Source organism: Serinus canaria, chromosome 26 (genome assembly GCF_022539315.1).
Source record: "Serinus canaria isolate serCan28SL12 chromosome 26, serCan2020, whole genome shotgun sequence".
Taxonomy (NCBI): Eukaryota; Metazoa; Chordata; class Aves; order Passeriformes; family Fringillidae; genus Serinus; species Serinus canaria.
The window spans coordinates 1,291,737-1,315,728 of record NC_066339.1 but is presented as its reverse complement, the minus strand read 5'-3'; the positions used below and the strand labels follow the sequence as shown (position 1 = coordinate 1,315,728).

At 49.7% G+C, this 23,992-nt stretch overlaps 1 protein-coding gene across 3 annotated transcripts in view; it reads left to right on the top strand.

Moving 5' to 3' along the window:
- The window catches only part of LGR6 (leucine rich repeat containing G protein-coupled receptor 6), a 164,801-nt gene that overhangs the window by 98,501 nt on the left and 42,308 nt on the right, over positions 1 to 23,992 (top strand). For 2 of the 3 annotated variants that reach the window (XM_018922252.3, XM_009097410.4), the window contains exons 5-6: positions 10,015 to 10,230; positions 19,864 to 19,935. In XM_018922252.3, coding sequence (XP_018777797.3) covers positions 10,015 to 10,230; positions 19,864 to 19,935 — 288 coding nt within the window. The remainder of the gene's footprint in view (positions 1 to 10,014; positions 10,231 to 19,863; positions 19,936 to 23,992) is intronic. The other variant, XM_050985225.1, reaches the window with a different exon arrangement.

Genomic DNA, 23,992 nt, shown 5'->3' with positions numbered 1-23,992 from the left:
AGGTCCCTCTGACAAACACTGAAACTTGACTGAAACTTGACTGACTCCTCAAACACACTGTCACCTCCCATCTCAGGCTGGAAGAGCTTTCAGGAAGAGGCACACGCTGCCTTGGCTGCCCCCAGTGTGTGTCCTGGGCACATTGTGAGCACTGAAGAAATAACAATCACAGCTCACAGTCACACTCCTGCCTCATAAAGTCATGAAGAAGGTTCCAATATGTTTCCATTAACCTTCGTCATGGCATAACCCATAAATGTCATGAACCTGAGCTCACTCACCCACATGAGCACCCAGGCCATGCTGTGTGTCCCTGGTGATGACTCAGTGGAAATGAGAGACAACATTGATCCAGACAAGAGCCATGTCAGTGCCAAAGGCAGATGGGTCCCAGGTGTTCAAGCATTGGTGTGTAAGCTCACATATGTGTAAGGAGCTGTGGTTCACCCACTCCTGATAAACCAAGAGGAGCTTCAGGCAAACTGGAGATAGGGAGAGGAGCAAGGAATGGACACACTTAAACTGGCAACATCTGTCATAGAATCATGGAATCCTGGAATGGCTTGTGCATAAAGAAACCTTAAGGCTCAACTCATTCCACCCCCTGTCATGGCAGGGACACCTTCCACTTGACCAGGCTGCTCCAAGCCCTCTCCAGCCTGGTCTTGGACACCTCCAGGGACTGAGCAGCCCCAGCTGCTCTGGGCACCCTGTGCCACACTCACCACCCTCACAGCCAAGAATTCCTTTCCAAGATCCCATCCATCCCTGCCCTCTGCCAGTGGGAAGCCATTCCCTGTGTCCTATCACAGCATCTTTTGTCCCAAGTCCCTTTCCAGCTCTTCTGGAGACACTTTAGGCCCTGGAAGGGGCTCTGAGGTGTCCGTGGAGCCTTCTCTTCTCCAGGTGAGCACCCCCAGCTCTCCCAGCCTGGCTCCAGAGCAGAGGGGCTCCAGCCCTTGGACCATCTCCATGGGCTCCTCTGGACCCACACGAGCAGAGCCGTGTGTTCCTTTGCTGAGGGCCCCAGATCTAGGCACACCAAGTGTGCCCAGATCTGTTCAGAGCCTCTCTCCCCAGAGCACAGCATCTCCTGTTCCTTCTGTCCCAAGAGCTGCTCTCCCTTCTCTTTCCCAGCTGCCCTGTGCCTGACAAACCCCACGGTTCCCATGCAGGCCCTGCTGCTTGGTGAGCTTTGAGCCACTCTGCTCAGCCTCCAGCTGCCTCCTGAACCTCCTCCATTCCCCTGTGCCTGGCACCATGGCCAAGGGGGCAGTGCCAGGGCCTGGGGAGAGGCTGGTCGGGGAGCTGGCACAGCTGCCCAGCTTTCAGCAGTTTCTGTAGCTGCACAGAGATTTTGGCAATCCTTCCTGCACCGTTCTGACCCGAGGGGTTTTGGAGGTGTTTGCAACTGGGGATAACAAAGCCCTCTTGTCTACACCAAAGACACTTTGTGTGGAGTCTAGGTAGTGCTCTGATTTCATTTCCTGAGCATCCCTGGTGGAGAGCTTCCCACAAAAACATGCCCCATTGAGTCAGGAGGGAAGACTCACTGCAGCCCAAACAGAGCCCTGCAAACTTTCTCACCAGGTCCTGTTCCACAGCCAACTGCAAACATGTTTGTGTCTCGAACCTCCATTCACTGCCTGGGATGGTTTTCACAAGTTTCCAGCTGGAAATGGAGCCAGGCACCACTTGTGAGTCTTGCTGGAGGGCTGAGAGTCTTCCTGTGGCACAGCAGGGATGCCAGGTGGAGGAGCTGGCCTACGAGGCAATAATGTGTCATTCACAGAATCATAGAATGCTTTGGGTTGAAAGTGACCTTTAAAGGTCACCTAGTCCAATCCCCTGCAATGAGCAGGGACATCTTCAACTACACCAGGCTGCTCAGAGCCCCATCCAGTCCTGAATGTTTCCAGGGAAGGGACACTTCTCTGACCAGCTTGTGTTAGTGTTTCACCATCTTACTGCAAGAAAATTCTTCCTTATATCTATCTAGTCTGAATCTCCCTTCTTTTGGTTTAAAACCATCACCCCTTGTCCTATTGCTACAGATCCTACTCTAAAGTCTGTCCCCATCTTGCTCATAGGCCCTTTTAAGGCACAGGAGGGAGCTCTGAGGTTTCCCCAGAGCCTTCTCTTCTCCAGGCTGAGCAGCCCCAGCTCTCAGCCTGTTTCCAGAACAGGAGGGCTCCAGCCCTCAGCATGGCCTCCTCTGGGACCACCCCAAAGCTCCATTTCCCCACTGAATCTCCGATTCATTATGGCAGCAAATACACAAGAGGCAGGCAGGCAGAAATTTAACCCAGTTTTCCCCTTCCAGGTGAGCTCTGCAGTCCCTGGCTGCCTTTGTCCTCTCCCAGCTGGTATCAGTTGATAGAAGAACCCTCCCTGCTCCTCCCCTGGGTTCCTTGGGCAGGCTCAGGGACACAGAGCCTGCTGCCTCTGCATGTCAGGCCCCAGAAGGGCTGAGCAGGCACAAGGAGCAGCACGAGTGGGGCTGGCAGTGTGGCAGTGGGGACAGAGTGCCCTCGGGCAGGGTAACCCCAGAGCCCTCCCTGGCCGTGCCCTCAGCTCCAGGCACAGCAGCTCCTGGGGCTCCCCAGGCAGCTACTGACTCAGTGTGGGAGCTCTGCCTGAGAAGGGAGCTGAGTGTTGGCCCCAGTTATTAGTAAGTTATAGGAGAAGTGGAGCTGCAATGACATCATCTCCTTCTTATGTTACTACAAGGAACTCAGATCCTATTATGGGAGAGGAGGTAACTCAATCGAGCCTTTCAAGATAAACTCAGACAGGAAGAGAGACACGATTGCCTGGAGGCACCAATTAGACATTTCTGGTGAGCTCAGCTCTGTTCAGCTGACACACGTGTGCACTGGGGCCCGGGAGACAGGAGCTCCTCTCTGGTGTCCCTGGGGTGGGATGGCAGGGCTGGGCAGCCAGTGCTTCCTCACCGTGCTGCTGGCTCAGCCCTCACACCTCCAATGAGCACAGCTCTCCCTCCAGAATGTCCTTTCTTTGTGTGCTGTGGTCTGCTGTGCACAGGGACCCACAGAGGAGCTCCCTGGTCTGGAGAGAGCACGGCCCAGCCCTGCACCACTCAGTGCTGTGTATGGCAAGTCTCCTCCAGCTTTATCAAGGGAGATAAGAGCCCAAGGTGTTGCAAAAAATGCTGTGAGGATGGGCTGGAGTTTGAGGTGCCAGTGCCCTGTGGTGACTGGGCTGTAGGGAACATCCCAGACTGTGCTGCAGGCCAGTTACTGCACAGCAGGGGCCTAAGACATGCAGACAGACAGCTCTCACTGGCTCTGATGTGTGTGAGGAAGGAAAAAACAGCAGCAAAATCTGGGACGTGTCCTGACAGCATGGTATTGAGCACTTCTGTTGGTTTCCAGGCAGCAGCTCCCCTGTAAATGCTTCACAGCCAGAAGGAAATGGTAAAAGATGGGCAAATTTGCTTCTGTCAGTCATAGGCTGAGATTTGCACCACATCTTTTAGGGAACAGAGAGGCTGGTTCTGGTTATCCCCTGGTTATTCTGCCAGTTATGTTACCAACAGCTCAGAAACACACTTGTACATCCTCTGAAACACTCTGGAAGCATTTTTTGGGAAAAGACAGTTCTCAGAAACTGCTGGGTCTGTGACACAGAAAATGGAAGATGTCAGATCAGCTCTGGATTAACACAAACCTCACTCCCTCACTGCACTGAGGACTGCACAGACCCCACCCCTGCCAGACCTCCCCAGTGGCTGCACTGCTGGCATTGGCTTGTCTTCTGCCCATTGGAAAGGAGGAATCTCCCACTCCTGACCTTTTCTCCTTAGAAAAGGACTTCCCTATTTGCCTGGTTCCTTCTAGAAGTGTTCCTGATGCCACCATCCTCTCTGGACTGCTCCTGACAAGAAGGCAGTTGATTTCTCCACAAGCATTTCTCAAACACAGACAGCACAAGCAATGAAGGGGCTCTTCCAAGGCATGTTGGGCCCTTAGCCCTGGAACTCAGTATGAAGCTGACCTGAAACAGTCCTGCCCAAGGAAACACTTCCCTTTCCCATCCCACATGGTTCCTCTGCCTCCCCAGGGCTGTCACTCCCCTGCAGCAGCAAAGGAAGCAACTGGCAAGCTGAGGCACACTCACATTTGGAGCTGACCTGGTCCTCTCACCCTGGCTCTGCACAGATGTGAACAACTGCTCAGAGAAAAGCTGCCTCAGAGCAGTGGACTGTGGATGTCCTTCCAGGCAGCTCCCTCTCTCACTACCCCTGTAGTCCTCAGGTCTGAGGTGACTGCAGGCACTTGTAGGACTTAAGTCAGTGTCATGATGGAGTCATATAAACACCCTGTAACTCTCAGCAGCAGATGCAGCTCTAGAGCTAGCTAGAAACTTTCAGCAGCTGCTGTTGTTCTTGAATGTCCCACTTAAAATCACCTCCTTCTGCATGCAACAGACAGGCCAGCACTCTGCAGAGCCTTGCTTGATCCCATTAAGTCATTTGGAAGCCTTGGCCATGCTGACATCTGGAGTCCCTGTGTGTGATCCTCTGTCCAGACCCACAGCACTGCTCAGAGCAGGCGTGGGATGAGCTCCTCTCCTGAGCCATCCAGCAGCTCTGCCAGAGGCATCTTCCTCTGCAAGCAAGCAAAGGGTTAAAGCTTGCAGGGAAAACCAACTGAGTGATTTGGTGAAACAAAGATTAAAACATCTCCGTGGAAGGTGAGGAGCCAGCCCTGGCCTGTGCTGTCTCATTTACCCACTAATCAGCCCAATTACCTCAGGTATAAATCATAACACAAAACACTTACGGAGCCAGAGTCACACACTGAAGAAAGGAGAGAACTGTTGGGTTGGTTTTTGTTTAGTATAATTGATATAATTACTAACAACTCTGTGCCAAGAACTTCAGCTTTTCTGCTTCCAGAAGAGAGTGGAGAGCTGTCTGAAAGCCATAGCAATTAGCAATCCCCACATGCACAGCTTTTATTAGAAAGAATGCACATCTATTGCAGAAAGAGCCAGCAGCTCCCTGAGGAGCAGTTAAGCATCCCTTGGTGCCAGGAATGCAGCTGTCACTGAGCCCATGTCCCCTCAGCAGCGCTGCAAGGGCGGTAAGGAGTCCTGCCCATCATGCTGCACGTGAAGTGCCTTCACCTGGGCACTGCCTTGTTCCTCATTTTAGCTTACCTGGCTCCAGATAGGTACATCTTGCTGTGCTGTGGTCCAAGCAGGCTGCTGATTCTCAGGTCCAGCTCATTGTACCAGCAGAAAGTCTCCCTTTTGCTCCACTGAGGAATCTGAGCTCTGATCTCCACGCTCTGGAGCAGACTGACAGTAATCACATGGCTGGAGCTTCCCAACACCTCCCCAGAAGTGACTCCAGAGAGTCACTCCAGAGAGTGTCTCATGGACAGATGTTGGGGAAGGTGAGACAGGAAAGCCTTATAAATATGATTGCCCAGCAAAATGTTTTGAGAATATGGAAACTATAAGTGAGATTGAAATGAAAGCAGCTCTGAGATCCCTCAGTTACTGAACACCTGGCAAACAATGGTGTGGCTGGCTGAAGGCAATCCCCTTTGGATGGAGCAACACCCTGTGCTTGCAGACAGCTCCAAGGGGCAGAGCAGACCCTGCTGGCCTGGCAGAAGGGCCCAGAGAGGAGTTTTTAGGGTTTAAAATGTTACACAGTGTGGTAATGGAATGATTCTTATAGGCTGTATGTAAATGCTCTAGGATTTGTGTCTTGGACTAAATTGGTCAGTGAGAATAAGAATATTCAGCACAGAAGAGGATTTATTGTATTGTCAAGAGAACTTTGTCCTTTCTCTTTTGCTCTCTCTCTCTTTGGGGCTCCTCTCTGGGGCTGCTCTGAGCTGTGGCTGGCAGCTCCCAGCAGGGCCCTGCCCCCAGGCCCTTTGCAGTAACCCACAAGTTCCAAGGCCTGGCTGCAGAGGTCTCTGGTCTCTGTCTGTCCCCACTGTCCTACCCCCTGGCACTCCTACAGTCAGCTGCCACACGTCCCACCTGGCCAGGAGGTCCCCAGGCAGCCCTGCAGAGCTGGGGAGCAGCAGAGCTGGGGTTCTCTGAGCCCTGCAGGGGTGACCTCTCACTGGCAGTGAGCTGTGCAGGCACAGAGCTGTGGACACACGAGGCTGCAGCATGTCCACAGCCAGAAGCCATCCAGGAGTTTGTTAACAAACTCTTTGGATGGATCCAAGCACTCAAAAACCTCCACCAAGGACCCGTGCTGCACTCCTCATACCCATGGACATCCCTAGGGGGAAAAGGGCCTTTCCTGGGTGTTGCTAAACAGCCACAGAGCAAAGCCCATTCATGCTTTCCCCAAGTCCTGGGGCACCATGACAAACCAAACTCCTCTGTGGGTCAGACTCAGGAGCTCATGAGCAAAGTGGGATGGAAAGTTGGACAGCCATGGGCTCCACCTCGCTCCCTTGTCCCTGTCCCTGCTCCTGTCCCTGTCTCTGCCCTGTCTCTGTTCCTGTCCCTGTTCCTGTCCCCATCCCTGTCCCCATCCCTGTCCCAGCCCAGCCTGGTGTACGAGCTCCTGGCTCTGGTTTAGCATCTCCATTTCTGAAAGCTTAGTTTGGGTCTGAGAAATTATAACTAAACTATTCTCATGGGTATTTTCATCATCTTTTCTTTAATAAATTAAACTTGAAACTGAGCATTCACTTTAAAACAATTTTGATTAAACTTATAGGGATTTGGATGAAAGAATATCTCTGGGGGAAAAAAAGCAGTGCTGCTTTTTTAAAAAATTATTTTAACAGTTTAGGATGCCAAAACCTAACAGAATTCTTATGCTGAAGAAGGAATGGAAAAAAATAAGCAAAAATTAACATTTCGTGCAGAATGTTTAATTTTGCTCAAAACGTTCTTGTTTGTCCCAAAACATTTTGATGAAATTTTCCAATAGGATCCCTAGCCTTACTCTGAGCTGCTGAAGGGTTTGCTTTTCTGATCTTTATTCTTTGGAGTTGTTGTCTCAAGAAGATGAATGATGTTATTCTCTGATTTGTTTATAGTTGGGGGGGCAGTAAGTAAATTGGGGCAGAACTTGCAGTGCCCACTCTCTCAACAGGAAAAATCAAAATCCATTGTCTTGTGTTGGCCCTCTGAGCAAGGACACAAAACCTGTGGAGTGGAGCTTTGAGTGTGATGTGCTTTTGTGATCCTCTCAACTGAACTGAATCACAGAATTAATCACAGAATGAATCACAGAATCCCAGAATGGTTTGGGTTGGAAGGGACCTCAAACCCATCCAGTTCCATCCCCTGCCCTGGGCAGGGACACCTTCCACTGTCCCAGGCTGCTCCAAGCCCTGTCCAGCCTGGCCTTGGACACTTCCAGGGCAGCCACAGCTGCTCTGGGCACCTGTGCCAGGGCCTGCCCACCCTCTGGGGTTAATGCATTAATGTGGAAGAATGGGGGTAATGGAACAGGGGTTTAACCCACCCTGAGTTATCATTCCAGTCTAAGGTGGTGCTGAACCAGAGCTTGTACTTTGCATTTCAAGGACATTTTTCTGAAGATCTCAGGAAGGTTTGACTGCAATTCTTAACCAGGTACAAATCTCCAGATTTGTCCAGCCAGGGCAGGAAATGCTTCTTTCTGTGGTGTAGGGAAGGTTTGTTTCCCAGGATTATCTGAGAATTTTCCCCAGGAAATACCACCCACACCCCTGTGCAGAAAGCAAGGCTTGCACCCAGCCTCTCCCCTCTCCCACTCGTGATGGGGCCCTGGTCTCCTGCAGTTACTGCAGTGTTCTGTGAATTAAGAAATGTTGGGGCTCTTTGAGGAAGGGTTGTATCTGGGGGGGTAACAGTTTCTGGGGGTTTGCTCTAGAGTTCAACTTTCATAAAAAATATTGCTTTCTATAGTCAAGAATACTAATTTCTTTACCACATTCCTTTCTGGAGGATCATTGATTTGAGGCTGGGCCATGACAGCTCTGTTAACTTCCTTTCTCATGCTTTGATAAGAGACAAAGTGCTTCCTCTTTGCAATTTGAATTCAAAGATCTCTGCTTTAGATAGCTTGGAAAAATGAAATAACCTCTGTTGGCTGTGTATGGAAATTAAAATTTTGTATAATTGGTTCCTGGTATTTCGTCCAAATGTGAAGTATTTTCCTCTTATAATTTGGTTTCAAAATCTACAGATAACACATTGTATCCTGCTCACCATCATTGCAACAAAAGGTCTTTAGAGAGATGATTCCCAAACCAAGTTTTAAAGTTTTTTTCATAATAACCTTAATATTTTTGGCTTGTCATTCTATTTTGAAACAAAAACAACTGTTCAAAATTAAAATTTCTCAGCAAATTAAACCTCAAATTCAACAGCCTTAAGCTTTCCATGGTGATTAAAAAGAAGCAACTGGCAAATGGAGGGGAGGACAGGCCCAAAGGTGTGATAGCAGAGCACAGGCTCAGCTCCTGCCCTGTGACACTGGGTCTGACTCCTGCACAGGTGCCCCTGGTGGCTGGGATCCCACACAGGACCCCAAGCAGGGCTGTGCCACATTTCCCATTTCTTTCTGGAATGAGGCTGTGGCTCCTGGCCTGGTGTCCTGCACACCCGTGGGTGTGAGCCTGGGCTGGCGCTGCTCAGGCAGATCCATGGCAAGCACAGCCCAGGAGATGCAGCTGTGATGCTCCGAGTTCGGGGTGGCTGCGAGCCCAGGGCCCACCTGGAGGGACTCAGCCCAACCATGGGGCTTCAGAAACTGCCATCAGCTGGCAGCACCAAATGAGCATCAAGGAGGGATGGCCCTTGTGATGCCTTGAGAAGGCTGACCTAGAACAGAGACTGGACAGAGCTAAAGAATAAAGCAGGGATTTATTAGGAGGCCTCAATGGAGCCGCCTTGGGCAGCACAAGAGCCCAGCCAGGGCTGCACCCCAGGTGAATCAAAATGGTCACAAAATGCACGACCGGTCACGGGGTCTCTCACTTTTATAAGGTTTGGTCCATTTACATATTGGAGCTAATTGTCCAATTACAGCTCCAGCCCATGCAGTCCCATCCTTCTTGGTTTTCTCTCTTCAGCCCATGTTGTTTGTGCTCTTGGACCTGAGATTTGGATCATTTGTCCTTGGTCCCCAGCTAGAGAAGGAATTGTTTTGTCTCCCTATTCTGTGCAGAGAGCTCACCATCCCTTTATATGAAGCTCAGATCCACTCACTAAAGCAGAACAGAACCTGAAAAATTTAAAAGACAAAACCTGAGGTACCACTTGGCGGTGGGCAGATATCAGTTTCTCTGGGTCTGGGCTGAAAGCACTTGAGATGATTGTTCATGTTCAGACTCAGGTGTTCATTATTTCTGATCAGTAGAACAGCCTCACTACTGTAAGTTTGGCAGCTTTTCATTAGAAAGCACAAAATGGCCAACAATCTCTTGTTCCAAGGTCTTTTAAAACTAAACTATCCAATTAAGAACTGACACCTGGATTATTTTCACTTTTAACCCAATAATTGATCCCATAGAGCCACCAGTGGGGACTTTTCTGCCCAGTTACAAAATGCCACCCAAACCCATGGAGAAGAAGGAAGAAGAAGAATGAAGAAGAAACACTGGACAGCACCCTGTGCCCTCCATCTTGCTTCCATCCACAACATACTAAAAATCCCAAACCCTCCATTTCTCACCCAGTGACACACCTACACTGCTCTCTAGAATCTATTTCACACTTTTGTGGATTCCAGTCTATCTTGAAGTCTGGGAAACTTTCTCCATGAATGAGGGTCAAAGTCAGAGCTCCCCTGGGTGTCAGGGCACCCCAGAGCAGACAGAGAAATGTTCCCAGTGCCCTGGGTTTCCACAGGCAGACATCTCCCAGGAGAGGTGGGAGCATCACCGACACCTTCTCATGTTAATGACTATTTACAGCCCAATCCAATCTCCCTGGCCATCAATCCATCCCGCTCCCTTTGCATAACACCTGGGGAAGGGCTTTCACTGAACCCTGCCCTGTTTCTCTCCCACCCAGCCGCCTGGATGCAAACCTCATCTCCGTGGTGCCCGACAGGAGCTTTGAGGGGCTGCTCTCCCTGCGTCACCTGTGGCTGGACGATAACGCGCTGACGGAGATCCCCGTGCGCGCCCTGAACCACCTGCCAGCGCTGCAGGCCATGACCCTGGCCCTCAACCAGATCTGGCACATCCCCGATTTCGCCTTCCAGAACCTCAGCAGCCTCGTGGTGCTGTAAGCCTCCTCCTCTTCTTATTCCCTTGGCTGGGACAAGGTGCTGCCCAGGGGCTCCTCCTCCTGCAGGAATCCCCCCAGGGTTAGGGGCAGAGGGTTTGTTCCCCCTCATTTGATGTGAAATGCTAAATTTGCCTCTTTTGATTTTTGTCATATTTTCCCCAGTTTTCAGCAAAGAGCTAGAAAGCTCCCTGATATAATTCAGGAAATGTTATGTATTAAAAAAAAATCAGTAACTGGAAACAGAAACCAGATTATTTTCCTTGAAGACTCAAGCAACAAAAACCTTCTTATTTTTTTTTTCTCCCTCCAATCCCTGTGTTAAAACTACAGGAATTTCTAGCAACATGAAAAAAATAATTAAATTGCAACAATCTGCAGTCAGGTCAAAAAAGTCATATTTTAACTTCTTGGAAAACATACCAGCTCACTCCCTCTCCTCCCCTATCCCCTTTTACTACCAAATACGATTTTAAACCAAAGGTCTAACGTCAACACCTTGTCCAAGCCAGTGCCTGCTTATTTGCATGAGTGTGGTACATCTGCAGGTCAGATGTTCTGCGGTGGTTGCTGTCCAGTTCGCGTTGTAAGCATCTCCCAGCAGCGTAGGGAGCGCTGGGGAGAGCAGCTCTGCTCCGGGATGGAAACGCTCGCTGGGGAGAGCAGCGCTGCTCCGGGATGGAAACGCTCGCTGGGGAGAGCAGCGCTGCTCCGGGATGGAAACGCTCGCTGGGGAGAGCAGCGCTGCTCCGGGATGGAAACGCTCGCTGGGGAGAGCAGCGCTGCTCCGGGATGGAAACGCTCCCTCCATGGGCAGTGAGACACCAAAGCAGCCACAACCTCCGGCAGAAGGGAACTGATCCCTCTGGCAGCTGCTCGGGAGGGGCATCCTTTCTATCAACAGATTATCTTCCCTTTAAAAGGAACTTCACATGTGCAAATTAGATGCTTATTACTTCTTTGGTGTTGATTAGCAAGTTCGGGTGTGATTGCCAAATGCTTTAGAGCTCCTCTATCCACACAAAATGCCACCTCTAGTTTGGTAATTTGTACTGATAGCAGAGTGTTAAGTAACCTCAGCATGTAGTGCCTTAGTGAAAGTTAGCAATTATTTCCCTTTCAAAATTTAAAGTGTTTACTGAGACCATCCAGCATGGAAAGTGCTTGGACAAAGTACAGTTCAGAGTTTTATTAAGCATCAAATTCATCTGTTTAGACAAAGCATAAAGGCTTATTTAGGAGAAAAGCAAAAAGCAACTTGAGAAAAATCAAAAAAGTAGTTTTCACCCACAACAGTGCTCATTCTCTAAGGCAACCCCTGGCCACCATAATGCAACCACTTCAGTCAGCTTTAATAGCTCACTCAGCGGGTGAGCTGACATTTGGGGTTTCATTTCAGCCTCCAAAGCATGCTGCTTTCATTCTGGCTCATCCCATACTGTGGGCAAGGAGCAACTGCTTAATTAACCAGGCAGGCTTGAGAAATAAAAGTCATTGACCATTAGGTCACAAGGGAGGGAATAATATCCCACCACACACAATTGGAAGGGAACACATGTGTGATCCTGCCAGGCTCTGTGGGACACGATGCTGCATTTTTGTGGGATCACAAGTGTTTGGCAGAACTGGCCCCATAAATCTCTCCCATGCTTCCATGCAAGCCCTTGTCAACACTTCACCAGTGGAAAGTCACCCAGTGTCCCTCCTGTGTCCCAAGCAGGGACATGTCCCTGCTCCAGACTCACCCACCAAGCTGACAAGCAAATGTTCCCAAAAGGCAGCCAAGCTGGAGAGAAGGCATTCCCCAGCAGGGTGCAGATGGCCTGTGTGCCTTTCTCTGCAACAGTCTGGGTTTGCAGGTAGATGGATCTGACGGCTGCTGCTAACACCTGGAAACTCCCAGCCCCAGGGCTAGAATGAGCCCCTGAGGAGAAGGGCAAGGGCAGAGGGGCTGGGCACAGGGGAACCCTCCTGAACAGCCTGGTCAGGACTCAGGGACTCAGCGGGACATGGCTGACCATTCCTGACCATTACTGACCATGGCTGACCATGACTGACCATTACTGACCATTACTGACCATGGATGACCGTGACTGACCATGGATGACCACAGGTGACCATGACTGACCATGACTGACCATGACTGACCGTGACTGACCACAGCTGACCATGGTTGACCATGACTGACCATGGCTGACCATGACTGGCCATGACTGGCCATGACTGACCATGGCCGACCATGACTGACCATGGCTGACCATGGCTGGCCATGACTGGCCATGACTGACCATGACTGGCCATGACTGGCCATGACTGGCCATGAATAACCATGGCTGAGGGCAGGAGCCTCCCAGGTGCAGCTGTGCTGTTCCTCCCCAACACCCCTTGTGCCCTGGGCAGAACCATTTCACCATCCTGCATCGCCACAAGCACTGACATCAGAGAATCCCAGCCTCAATCTGGAATGCTTTAAAGGTTCGGTGTCTGCTAATAAATGACACCTTTGCTGAGGAATTCCCTGATCTTATTCCCATCTATTGCTGCTGCAGGCTTCAAACTAGAGCTGCAGGCTGTTCAGTGAGCAGAGCCCCATGTACATCACTCATCATGAAATCCATGAATTTCTGTAACTGGCACCATCCTTTCCCAGCTTTAATAACAAGGCTTCATGAGCTGGGGTGCTGGCACTGTGCTTTGATGGCAGAAGAGAGGTGGATATTTGATCAGGATACTTCATGGGAATAGCTGGTTACCTTCCAGTCTGATCTATTCAGAACCACATGTATCTTAGTATCTGCACACAGAAATAATCTTGAATACTTTTCAGCTGATGGTTTGTATGAAGTAAAGGTTGCTTTACAAAAATCATCATCTTTCTTGAGCAAAAGAGATTTTTCATTCAGCAGTCAGCATCTGAAACCCCCATGCTGCTGTGCTGACAGTCCAATGAAGTGTCTGACAACAGTTCTCAGTAGTGTCCCTCATTTCCTCTGTCAGCTGAATTCAGTAAGAAGTCTCAAGCCAGGAATCACAGCACCTCTTTCAGTCCCACTCTCCAGAGGTGTTCTAAAATCTTTCATAGCCAGGAAATCCCCCGTGCTGCAGATGTGTCCTTGCTGCCACATCTCTGCAGTGGGCTGCAGTTCCCTTCTTCCCTTCTGTCACCAAAGGAGCTCTCAGCAGAGGTGCTGGGATGTGTGTGGGACACAGAGCCAGAGTGAACTTTCCAAAACAGGCCAAGCAGTAGAGAGGTTTGTCCTGTAATGAGGGACCTGGATAGAGAAAATCTTCAAGTAGTTTTACTTCCATCACATAGCAGAGAACCTCTTAAGTTAGACCAAACAAGGTCAAAACCCAGATCCTTCCTTGTTTGGGTCCACAGGGAGCCTTGGCTCCTGGAAACCTCCAGGAATCATTTTGGCCCCATAATGGGAGCAAAAGAGAAGCTACACGCCTCTGACCTGGCCCTCACCCTTGCCTGCCTGGTCAAACAAATGGACTCTAGGAAAAATTGTTCTCGTGCCATTAGCAGTTAGTTTGTGCTGTGTGTCCATCTCCTCTGTGCCACTGCTGGATTTGTCATGTCTGCTGAGCCCTTCCCTCAGCTCAGCTCTTCTAGTCCCCATCCACTTACCTGGTTTGAAACATGGAATCCCAGAATGGTTTGGGTGGGAAGGGACCTCAAAGCTCATCCTGTTCCACCCCTGCCTCCTTCCACTAGCCCAGGCTGCTCCAAGCCCTGTCCAGCGGCCTTGGACACTTCCAGGGATCCAGGGGCAGCCACAGCTGCTCTGGACACCCTGTGCCAGGGCCTGCCCACCCTCCCAGGGAAAAATCTTTTCCCAACATCTGATCTAAGTCTACCCTCTCTCAGTTAAAAAAAAAATCTACCCTCTTTCTCCCTTGTCCTGTTACTACCTGTATGTGTGAAATCAGTAGTTCTCATATTACACTTATTTTTTCCTTCACACCTTCACATGGAGAGACCAACTCTGTACTGCATCAAAGCCAAAAATTAATTCTGGTTTATATCATGGTACAATGCTGTTCTGTACCTATTTCCTCTCTTCTAGCTATCCCTGTCTCTTCATTTGCTTTTTTCATAGCTACTAAGCACCAATACCTCTCCCCTGGAGATGTATAAAAGCCTGATAGTGTGTATGCTGACAGAACACTGGTTCTCCCCTCTGCTGCACTTGACATTCACACAACCTGAATATCAGGTGATAATTTATTGTCAAGGTCACTCAGCAGCACCTTCCAGCAGAAAGTGTGAAGACAGTAAATGAAGGATCTTTAGTAGAATTCCTACTTCTTACAGTTTTTGTCATTAAAGGACATGATACAGCTCTCTCTCTAACACAATGCTTTAGTGACTAGAAGAGAAAACTTGTTTGCAAGACTTCTGGGTTCCCATTCCCATTTTGTCCTTGTTCTGGTGCTACTCTGGCTGAGACTTTCAGAAGGGACCACTGCTGTTCAGTGTCTTCCTTGCCCAGGAGCAGCCACCAACCCATCCCAGCTTTCCAGGGAAGCTGATCATCAGTCATTTCAGTGACATCTGTGGGACCTGGGGCCTCACAGCACCCAAAGCCCAGCCTGGTGCAGGATGAGCCTGTGGATCCCTGCCCTCACCTGTGCAAGGGGGTTGCCAGTGTCTCTCTGAGAAGTTGTTGGAAACTTTGGTGTTGGCAGGGAGTGCCAGGCATGTGCAATTCATTATCACTAAGAACAATATTGCCTGGGACATCTGGGTCCCATTCATGAGCCTTTTTATTGGCAAAAGTGCCTTTTCTCTCAGAGGACCAAGCTTGCTGCCTTGGCAAAAGTGGATTTCCTTCTCCAGCACTTGAGGAAGAAGAATATCGTGCTCCAGTGCACCCTGGGAATGTCATTTCTGATCGAGCTTTATTCTTCACCAGACAAGCCTCATGCTGGTCCTCCAGTAACGGAAACAATCCATGGAATTTGCACCATTTATGATTTAGATTTCTCTACTTATCCATGGCCAAGTTGAGGAAAAGGACAATTTTGCCACAATAAAGATGGAAGCTCATCATGGCAGTGGCTCGTCAGGGAAGAATTCATATGATGTCAGATTTGAGCTTGGTTCAAATCATCTAATGCAAATAATTGATGGAAAATGTTTGCATTTGTCCTTTTTGAGAAGAAAAAAAATGAAGTCATTAAAAATGAAAGCAATGGCAAATCCACCACTTCTCTTTGTAGTCTGTTCCAGTGGTTAATCATCCTTAGTGTTAAAAAAAAACCCCACTCATATTTCCCATTTGAATTTTCTTTGGCTTTAACTTCAGACATTTGTTCTTTTTATTCTTTTCTCTGCTAAATCACAGAACCATTTTAGTACCCAGTTTCTAACCAGGAAGAATCCTATACATTACACTGCTCTCATCCCCTTGATCTTATTTAATAAGCTAAACAGATTGAGTTCTCTAAGTCTTCATACTATTTTTTTTCCAGCATTTGGATCATTTTTGTTACTCTTCTCTGCACCCATTTCAGTTCATTGACATCCAGTTACCAGTGTGGGTATCAGCACCACATTTGTCCTGCCAGATCTGCTTTCACCAGTGTTCAATGCTAATACAATTTCCTTTTCCTTGCCCATATAGGTGCCCATAGCTCCTTCATTAAACCAGTATTTAGGCACTAGCTCAGCTTGCTTCCCTTCTGTGTAAGACAAATGTGCAATCCCCTTGGAGGTGGCATTGCCAGAGCTGAAGCTACTGCCTGTGTTGGGCTGTCTCTCAGACTGTTCTCCAGGACCTTTGAATTCACTGAAAAACTAAGTGGAAAAGGAAGTCAGATGAAAACTGAACAAATTTGACTAAGGGTGAATGATGGGGGAAATTACATTTATTCCAAATTTCTGATAAGAAATTGTTGGCAAGGAGAGAAAAATCTTTCTAGAATCTGTTGCATGTTTCTTATTGTGGGGCAGAATTAATCTTGTGGGGTATGGGGTGCAGCTGTCCGTCTCTGCTCCCACACACACCTAGGATGGTTCTTTGCACGCTGGGCCTCAAAGGATGAGTCTGGACTCTAGCTTTTTCTATCTTCAGAATTGTTTATTATTTCTTATCAACAAAGTTCCTTCTCTGCCCAACCTGGATTTGACCAGCAGGGCAGCCAAAGGCACTGTGACTACCCATGAGGCGGTTGTGTCTTTTTATAGTAAAAACTACGTACATCATATTTACCTTTCATTCCAATACCTGTCACCCTCGTCACCACGTGCACCTTCACCCCAGACCAATCCACAAGTGCCAACATCACCACAGAAGATGGATGACAAGAAGAAGAAAGAAGAGCCTTGTGACACACCCTGATTCCTCCATCTTGGCTGCATAAGCCCCCTGTACCAAAACCCCAAAATCTGTGTTTTACCCTATAATAATGTCTTCCCTTCACCATTCACACCTGAGTGATTCTCACAGGTTTCATTTCCTCATACACAGGTGGCACATCCCTAGATGGATCAAAATCCATCCACCAAGTACTTTTGGCAACATTGCAAGACTCCCGAGCCCCCCAAGGGTTCTCTCGGTAGCTCTGGACATCAGGAGTGATGTGCTGAGTTCCCACAGTGGGGTTTGATTTTTTTCTCCTTTGTCTCTGAATTCTCACCACCTGAGGCACCAGCCAGGCTGCAGCCTGTGTCCCCAGCCTGGGTGGGATTCTGCAGCCACTGTCATTGATGCTGGTTTCAGCAAGGGCTCACCTGGCAGCAGAAGAGCTCGCTTGTCCCATGGCAGGTGGGAGCCCTTGAGTTGCTCCAGGAGCTCCCAGGAGCTCCCACCCTGCCAGGCTCAGTGTGACCATGGCTGTTCCTGTTTCTGATGCAGGTGTATGGCTGAGAACAGCCAGCCCACAAAACAGCAGTGACTGTCCTCATCCTGGCCATAGCCTTCCATGGGTAATTGCCCAAACCCACCCTCACTCCATGGCACTGACCTGCAACGGAAGAGACCCAGCTCCTAAAGCCCATTGCCCTTACCAAGGTGACTGGTGGGTTACAGCAAAAGCTTAAAGACTTCCCATGTTTTTGCATCACAGGGGTTGTTTATAGCCCAGAATCAAGCACCTTGAGCTGCTATCAAACCAGCTGAGCTGTAATTTACAGGGCAGAATATAACGTTGTGTGGGCTGAGCTCAAATTGACAAGCACTGGAGATGTTGCAATTCCACTTGTTAAAATTTGTTTACCAGGGGAGGAAAAAAAGTCAGGATAGAAGACAGGACTGTCTTTTCAAGTGTTTACCTTTCCAGCTCTCTTGTTTCTATTATTGCCATGTGGTTGGGTAACTCTAGAGTTCAACTTGGACAGCAAATCTTTTTATAACTCCCTGTTTTGGTCGTTCATAATTTTCTCACCAACAAAGAACTTCCTTCGGATGATTTTCATTACTCTGCCTCCAAACAAAGCACTCTAGAGCCAAATATAAACACAGCAGGTGATTGCTTTTCCCTGCTGTCTCCTTGCCTGACTGCAGTGATAGCAGTCAGCTGGGCAGCCTGTCCAAGCTCAGACAAGGTGTCCAGGCACACTGTCCTGACAAAGCTCCAGGGAGCTCACACCTTCCCTGGCATTCAGTCCCCACACTGTCACCTCACAGCAGACAGGGGTTTGGAGCATGGGGTTCTTGTGGTACCTCTTCATGTGATCCCACAGCAACTCCAGACCCCAACCTCTCTTTGCAAAAGGCAGTATCCAGTGGCAAAGGAACTCAAAGGGGTTTGCAGCACCAACTGAAGAAAAGGCAGCATCACCAGAAGTGCTAACATTTGATGGAGGAAACCATCTGGGCACAAATTTCTTTTCTTGTGACAAAGAGAAATTTCTCCCATAAGATTCTCATTTTGATCTCAGACTTCTTTTCTCCTCTTAAAGACACAATCCAAGTTTTCCTGCAGGCAACATCCTTTTCTTTTTTCCCATTTGCTCAAAGGAGCAAACATATTTTATCAGATATCTTTCCCTTCCCCTTCCTCTGAAATGTTTGTATGTCCTCATCCCAATGACAAACATCCCTCTCAGGATGGTTTCAGTTTTGCAGGCCCCTACCAAACTGCCCTAGAGCCTGGCTGCTCCTCCACTCCCAGCTTCCTCCTGTTTTACCCTACAACATTTGGCAGTGGGAGCTGCCTGTGCTCAGCCAAACAGCTCATGCTCCAATCCAGGTGGAGTGAGAGATTTTTCAGGCTGAGACACATTTAGATCAAGAAGGAAATAATGAAAAAATCATTGATCCACCTGCCAGGATGGAGCCTCCCCCAGGCTCTTGGAAAGAGGCAGCAGCATTGGACAAATGCTGGTGCATCCCTTGCTAGTGCTATCATGGGCATGGGACCATGGATCCCCAAGGAGAGTGGCATGGCAGAAATTCACCACATGGACTTGGCGTTAAAAGAGAATCTGAACTTACGGGGGAACCTCCCCAAGAGACCTTGCTGGGCAGTTAGCACACAGAGCATCACCAAGGGGGTTAAGGGGGGGCTGATAGAAGTGCAGACTGGGCAGCAGTGCGTTGTCTTCTCCTGATTTTCAGCAGACTTTTCCCAGACTGCTCGCAAGAACTCTGTCCATAGACTCAGAGGTGCCTTTGAGTGGGATTTCAGAGGGAGATGCACAAATAGCCACAAGTTCATAGCTGCAAAGGAAGTGATACAGAAGAAGCACTGAGATGTGCCCACATACACAAGAGTCTCTGATAACCCAAGATGAGGAATCCAGGGATTAGGGCCTTGGGTTTGCCAAAAGACTGAGACAAGGGAGTGAGGGATCCATGGAAACACAGAACCCAGAACTCCAGAAACTCATCACCTACAGAGCTTCCAAGGCAAAATTACCCCAGGTGGCTTTGCAGGGGCCTCCAGCATATGGCTTCCCAGTGCCAACGTTAAGGCTGGGAGCTCCCAAGCCTGTAAGCACTAGATGCTTGTGGCATGTAGCAGCAGGATGAAGGGGAACAGGAAAAAACTGTTCCTTTGGTGCAGAGAATCTGCACCAGCCTGTGGCATAGCCCCAGCACTTCAGCCAGGCACTCTGAAGCACTGAACTGAAGACAGCTCTCATTGCAATCAAACTGGAGCTGGTCCAGGAACTGGCAGTGTTTTCTTTTTTTCTTTTTTTTTTTTTCTTTTCACATGAAAAGGTAATAAACTGTGACTAACAGGATGATTTTGCACTCAAAGTCTTTCTGCTGGTACTAAGACTCCAAGGAGTCCAAATACAGTTGTGTCCTCAGATAGCACCCAGTGCCCATGAGCAGCTATTGAGGCCACAGATGGGCTGAGCCCAGGCTAAGGTGAGCTCTAGGGTGTTTCTTGAAGCTTCTTGCTTAAGCATGTTCATCCACAGCCACCTGGCAGCTGTGAAGGTGGAGATCTCAGGGAAACTCCTACATTAGCCTGGAAGTCCTGAGAGGAATGGGAGCTCTGTAGCTCTCTGCAGGCACTGCTGCACCCAACATGTGTCTCATGGGGTAAGAGAGGGAACCCCATAAGGGCCCTGGGCATCCCAGCCCAGGCTGTGCTCAGCCTACAGGATGTTCTGGACCCAAGGAAAAAGTCAGCCTGCACCCCCAGTAACCATCTCTGTTTTTTCCACAGGCACCTGCACAACAACCGGATCCAAAGCCTGGGAGCCAATGGCTTTGATGGGCTGCACAGCCTGGAAACCCTGTGAGTGCCTGTTTCATCCTCTGCCCTAAAAACATGGGGTGTGCTCATCCCCAAGCACAGCATGCATTGTCAGATTAACCCCTTTTCTGACCCACAGATGGGGTGACTGAGAGGTGTTTTAAAAACTTTTCTTATTTTCAGTCTCATGAGAAGGGTGAGACAATACAGGTGTTTTAATTCACACCATCACAATCAGAAGCTAACCATTTCCTAATTACAATGCATTATAAGCTTTTCTTGGCCTATCAGCTTTTGCCATGCCATGCTGTAAATGCCTTCAAGCCAATCATCTAAAATTACCCCTTGTGGGTCCTACTACAATCCATCTTTCATAGCTCTATTTCTCCAAAGTATCCAGTCTTATTTACAAAACCATCCTTTGAAACTCATTTCTAGTTCCATTTCTCTCTCAACAATGTCTTATTCCATAACATTTCTAAGTCAGCATTTCTTATCTCAAACTTTACATACAGTTACACACTGTGTGAGCCTTCTGTCAAGCTTTAAGAAGTCTCTACAAATCCATTTCCCACGTGCAGGAAAGGGGGTCAGCCCCACACGTGTCCCTGTCCCCAGGCACTGAGGGCAGCAGCAGGGCTGCTGGCACCAGTGGATGCCCAGGGCACTATGCCAACGGGGCAGTGAGAGCCTGGGCTTTCCTCCTGCGCCCGTGCTGCTGCTGCAGGGGAATCTGTGCATGTGGGCAGGGTGGATAGCAAGGGGCTCTGAGGCCCTGGACACCATTCCAGTCCAGGTGCAATGCCCAGAGCTGGGATGCATTCCCTACTCAGGGATTGTGTCTCCTTTCCTCAGCACATGGCCATGGTCCTAAAGCCTCCCAAAACCAAAAAACCAAAAGTGAGAAGCTGGCTCGAGTCTGGGGCCTGTAAAGTCCAGAGGGGTCTGTGGGGAATCTCTGAGGGGATGTCATGTCTGCTGGCATCACCCCTAGCCAGCTGATTTCATTATGCACCATGTGCTTGGCGTGGCTGGGAAACAATCCATCAGAAGACTGCAGGGAGGATGGGAATCAGGAATGACCTCATCTCCAGGACACACCTTCAGGAAGGTAGATTGACATCAGATAGTGGGAAGGAATTCTTTGCTATGAGGGTGGGGAGGCCCTGGCACAGGTGCCCAGAGCAGCTGTGGCTGCCCCATCCCTGGAAATGTCCAAGGCCAGGCTGGACGGGGCTTGGAGCAACCTGGGACAGTGGAAGGTGTCCCTGCCATGGCAGGGGATGGACTGGGATGGGCTTTGAGGACCCTTCCAAGCCAAACCATCTGTGATTAGCAGCAGGGGGCTCACCCTGAACTCAGGGACAGTGTCATCCCACAGCCTGGCCACACATTCCCTGTGCTATGACAGCTGCATGAGTGGCCTGGGCCTCATGTGCTGTGCAAGGGCCCAGGAGGAAACATAAACAAGCAAACAAATGAATGGAGGCTCTGAAAGACTGGAAGAGGTGCTTGATGCCTTCAATTGTGCAGAAATATGTCCCTTCATGCAGGCTCGGGGTCGGAGTCAGGCCCTCGCTTCCTGCCAGGAGAACCAGGGGGTCCAGGTCATGGCAGGAGGAGATGCTGCTTCCCAGCATTCAAGTGCCACTCAAGGAGACAGGGCCCCTCTGTGCCCAGCGTGGTGCCAACAGCAGCCATTGGGCAAGAGTGGCAGCAGCAGGCAAAGCCTTGGTCCCCAGACACACTCCTCAGGGCAGGACCATGACACACATTGTCTCTGCCTTGCAGACTGGCAGATCCTGGGACCACCCAGAAGGGCTCAGCTGGGGAGAGGCTGAGCTGTGCCAGGCTGATGGATAGTCTCCTCTGGTGACCCACGGGTCCCAGCTTGGCTTTCTCCCCAGTCATTTCTGGTGGTCACAGGCAAAAATGTGAGGGCAGAGCTGTGGCACCCAGGCAGCACAAAGGCAGGAGCTGCAGGAGGAAGCAGAGAACTCGCTGATGGAAGAAAACCTTGTTTGGGCTACAGCTGTAGCAGACAGACATGCAGCAACATCCCAGCCTGCATCTGGGCAACCCTTCTCTGCAGCCAGCGTGGTTAGAGATGCTGCTGCCCATCCCAAGCAGGATGGAGCTGCAGAGGAAAAGATGGCCCCTTGTTTGCTGTGGGAAAGACTAAAGGGTTTCCTAGCCTTGGGAGATAATTCTGTTTCCACAGCCATTTCTGCTGAATGCTCATTTTCCCTCTCTTCCACTCTGCTCCCACTCTCACACTTTCTTTGCTTTTTGCTGCCCATCTGAGGTGCCACCTGGGGAGCTCGGTGTCCCCTGCTCCCAGTGCCTGCAGGGCCAGGGCTGTGCAGCAGTGTGGGGACTCTGCAGCTCTGCACGCCCTGTCTCTGCTCTGCTGATCAGGAGCCCTGGGAGGATCCAGCCTCCCAGGGTGGTCCTGTTGGAGCAGGGCTCTGCTGTGCCCAGGCCCTGCAGGATGGAGGGTGAGAGGGTCCCACAGCCCCACCCTGCAGAGCTGCCTGCAGCAGGGACGCTGCTGGGGCAGGCAGCTCCAGACTCTCCACACTCTCCTCCATGTCTGATTGCCCTGAAGCAGGGTCCTCCAGAGCAGGGAGAGGCCTTCTGCTCCTCTTGGCCTGAGCATCCAATTCTCTCCTCTGGGCCAGCAGGAATTCCAGCTCAGTGATCCCTGAGGAACAGGTGTTCCTCAAGTGGAGCCACCCTCACATCAATCCTTAGCACCCACCTGTCTGCTGACCAAAGCTGGGCAAGCTCTGGGGCTAAAAACTGCCAAACTTTTGGTTGCACTGTCCCAGCCAAGCTGCTAGACCTGCATCTACCTTCCACCTCTCAGCTCCTGTGCATGTGGAGACGATTACAGTCTCCACATTTATCCTTTAACTCAAATTATGATTACATTCTGTTGACAGCACTTAGCACATTTTCTTGGCTTGTGGAGGCCAAACCATGCTCTCAGTTACCCCGTGGGTGTTACCTCCTGGAAGGCAGCAGGATGGTAAGGGTTGGTGAAGACAGAAATTTCTCCAGGGTTCCTAAAATGAGTATTTGTGGCCAGATGCTGATTATAAACCAGGCACAATAGTTGAAGAACTGTAATATTTGAATGGAAAACATTGTTTCAGGTTTTTCAGAAGAGGCTGGGAAATTTTAGGTGCAAAAACCTCTGTCTCCCTAACGGAAATATTTCTTCTCATATTCAGCTAGACAGGAAAACTTCTATTTTTATTAAATGCCAAAACCCTGAGAGAAGCAGAAGGCACTGCCCCATGCAGGTCTCAGCAATGTGTGAGCTGCATAAGTGCAACCACACTGCTCACCTGCTCCAAGTCCCAGCATTTCTGCAAAAACAGATCCCAGTGTGGCATCTTTGTTCTTGGAGAGGGTTTGGCCCTGATATTTCAGGAGGGCAGCAAATCTAGAAAGAGATGAAGCCAGATGAATTACTTCACAGTAATTCACAAAACAAGTCAGCTCTGCCAAGTGCACAGCAAGAGCAGCTCTGTGCTCTCCTCACTAATGGGGCACAGGCAGATGTGCAGCACCCACCAGGCCTCAACGAGTCAAATACCAGCATGAAACTGGAGAAAGCAGCTCCAAGAAAATTCTCTCTGTCAGGGCAAGACCTGGCTGCTCCCCAACTGCCCCCCAGCCTTCTCTTTCTGGGAAGGAGAGCTGGCAGGTAGGCTGGAAGCAGCTCAGATCAGCCTGGGCCAGGTTCCAAAGGGGTTTCAAAACAGCCCTGTAAACCAGTGAGATTCCCTCTCCAGCCCCCACCAGCCTGAGAGATGGCACAGAACCACCCTGCAGGGCTGTGGGAAGAATCCCCAGGCTGAGCCATGGAACCAGGGATTAGATAGTCAGAGTGGGAGCAGCTTGGCATTTTTTAGCCCTTTCCCAAAGACATGGAGTAAAAGAGAGTGTAAATATCCTGATGTGACACATTCTTACTGTAGCCCCTTTGGGGAACAGCCTCCATCCTCTACACAAGGTGTAAGGTCAGGGGATGCCCACAGGAAATGCAGGGAGGGGGCAGCACTGCCCTGCTGGGCATGGAGACCAAAAA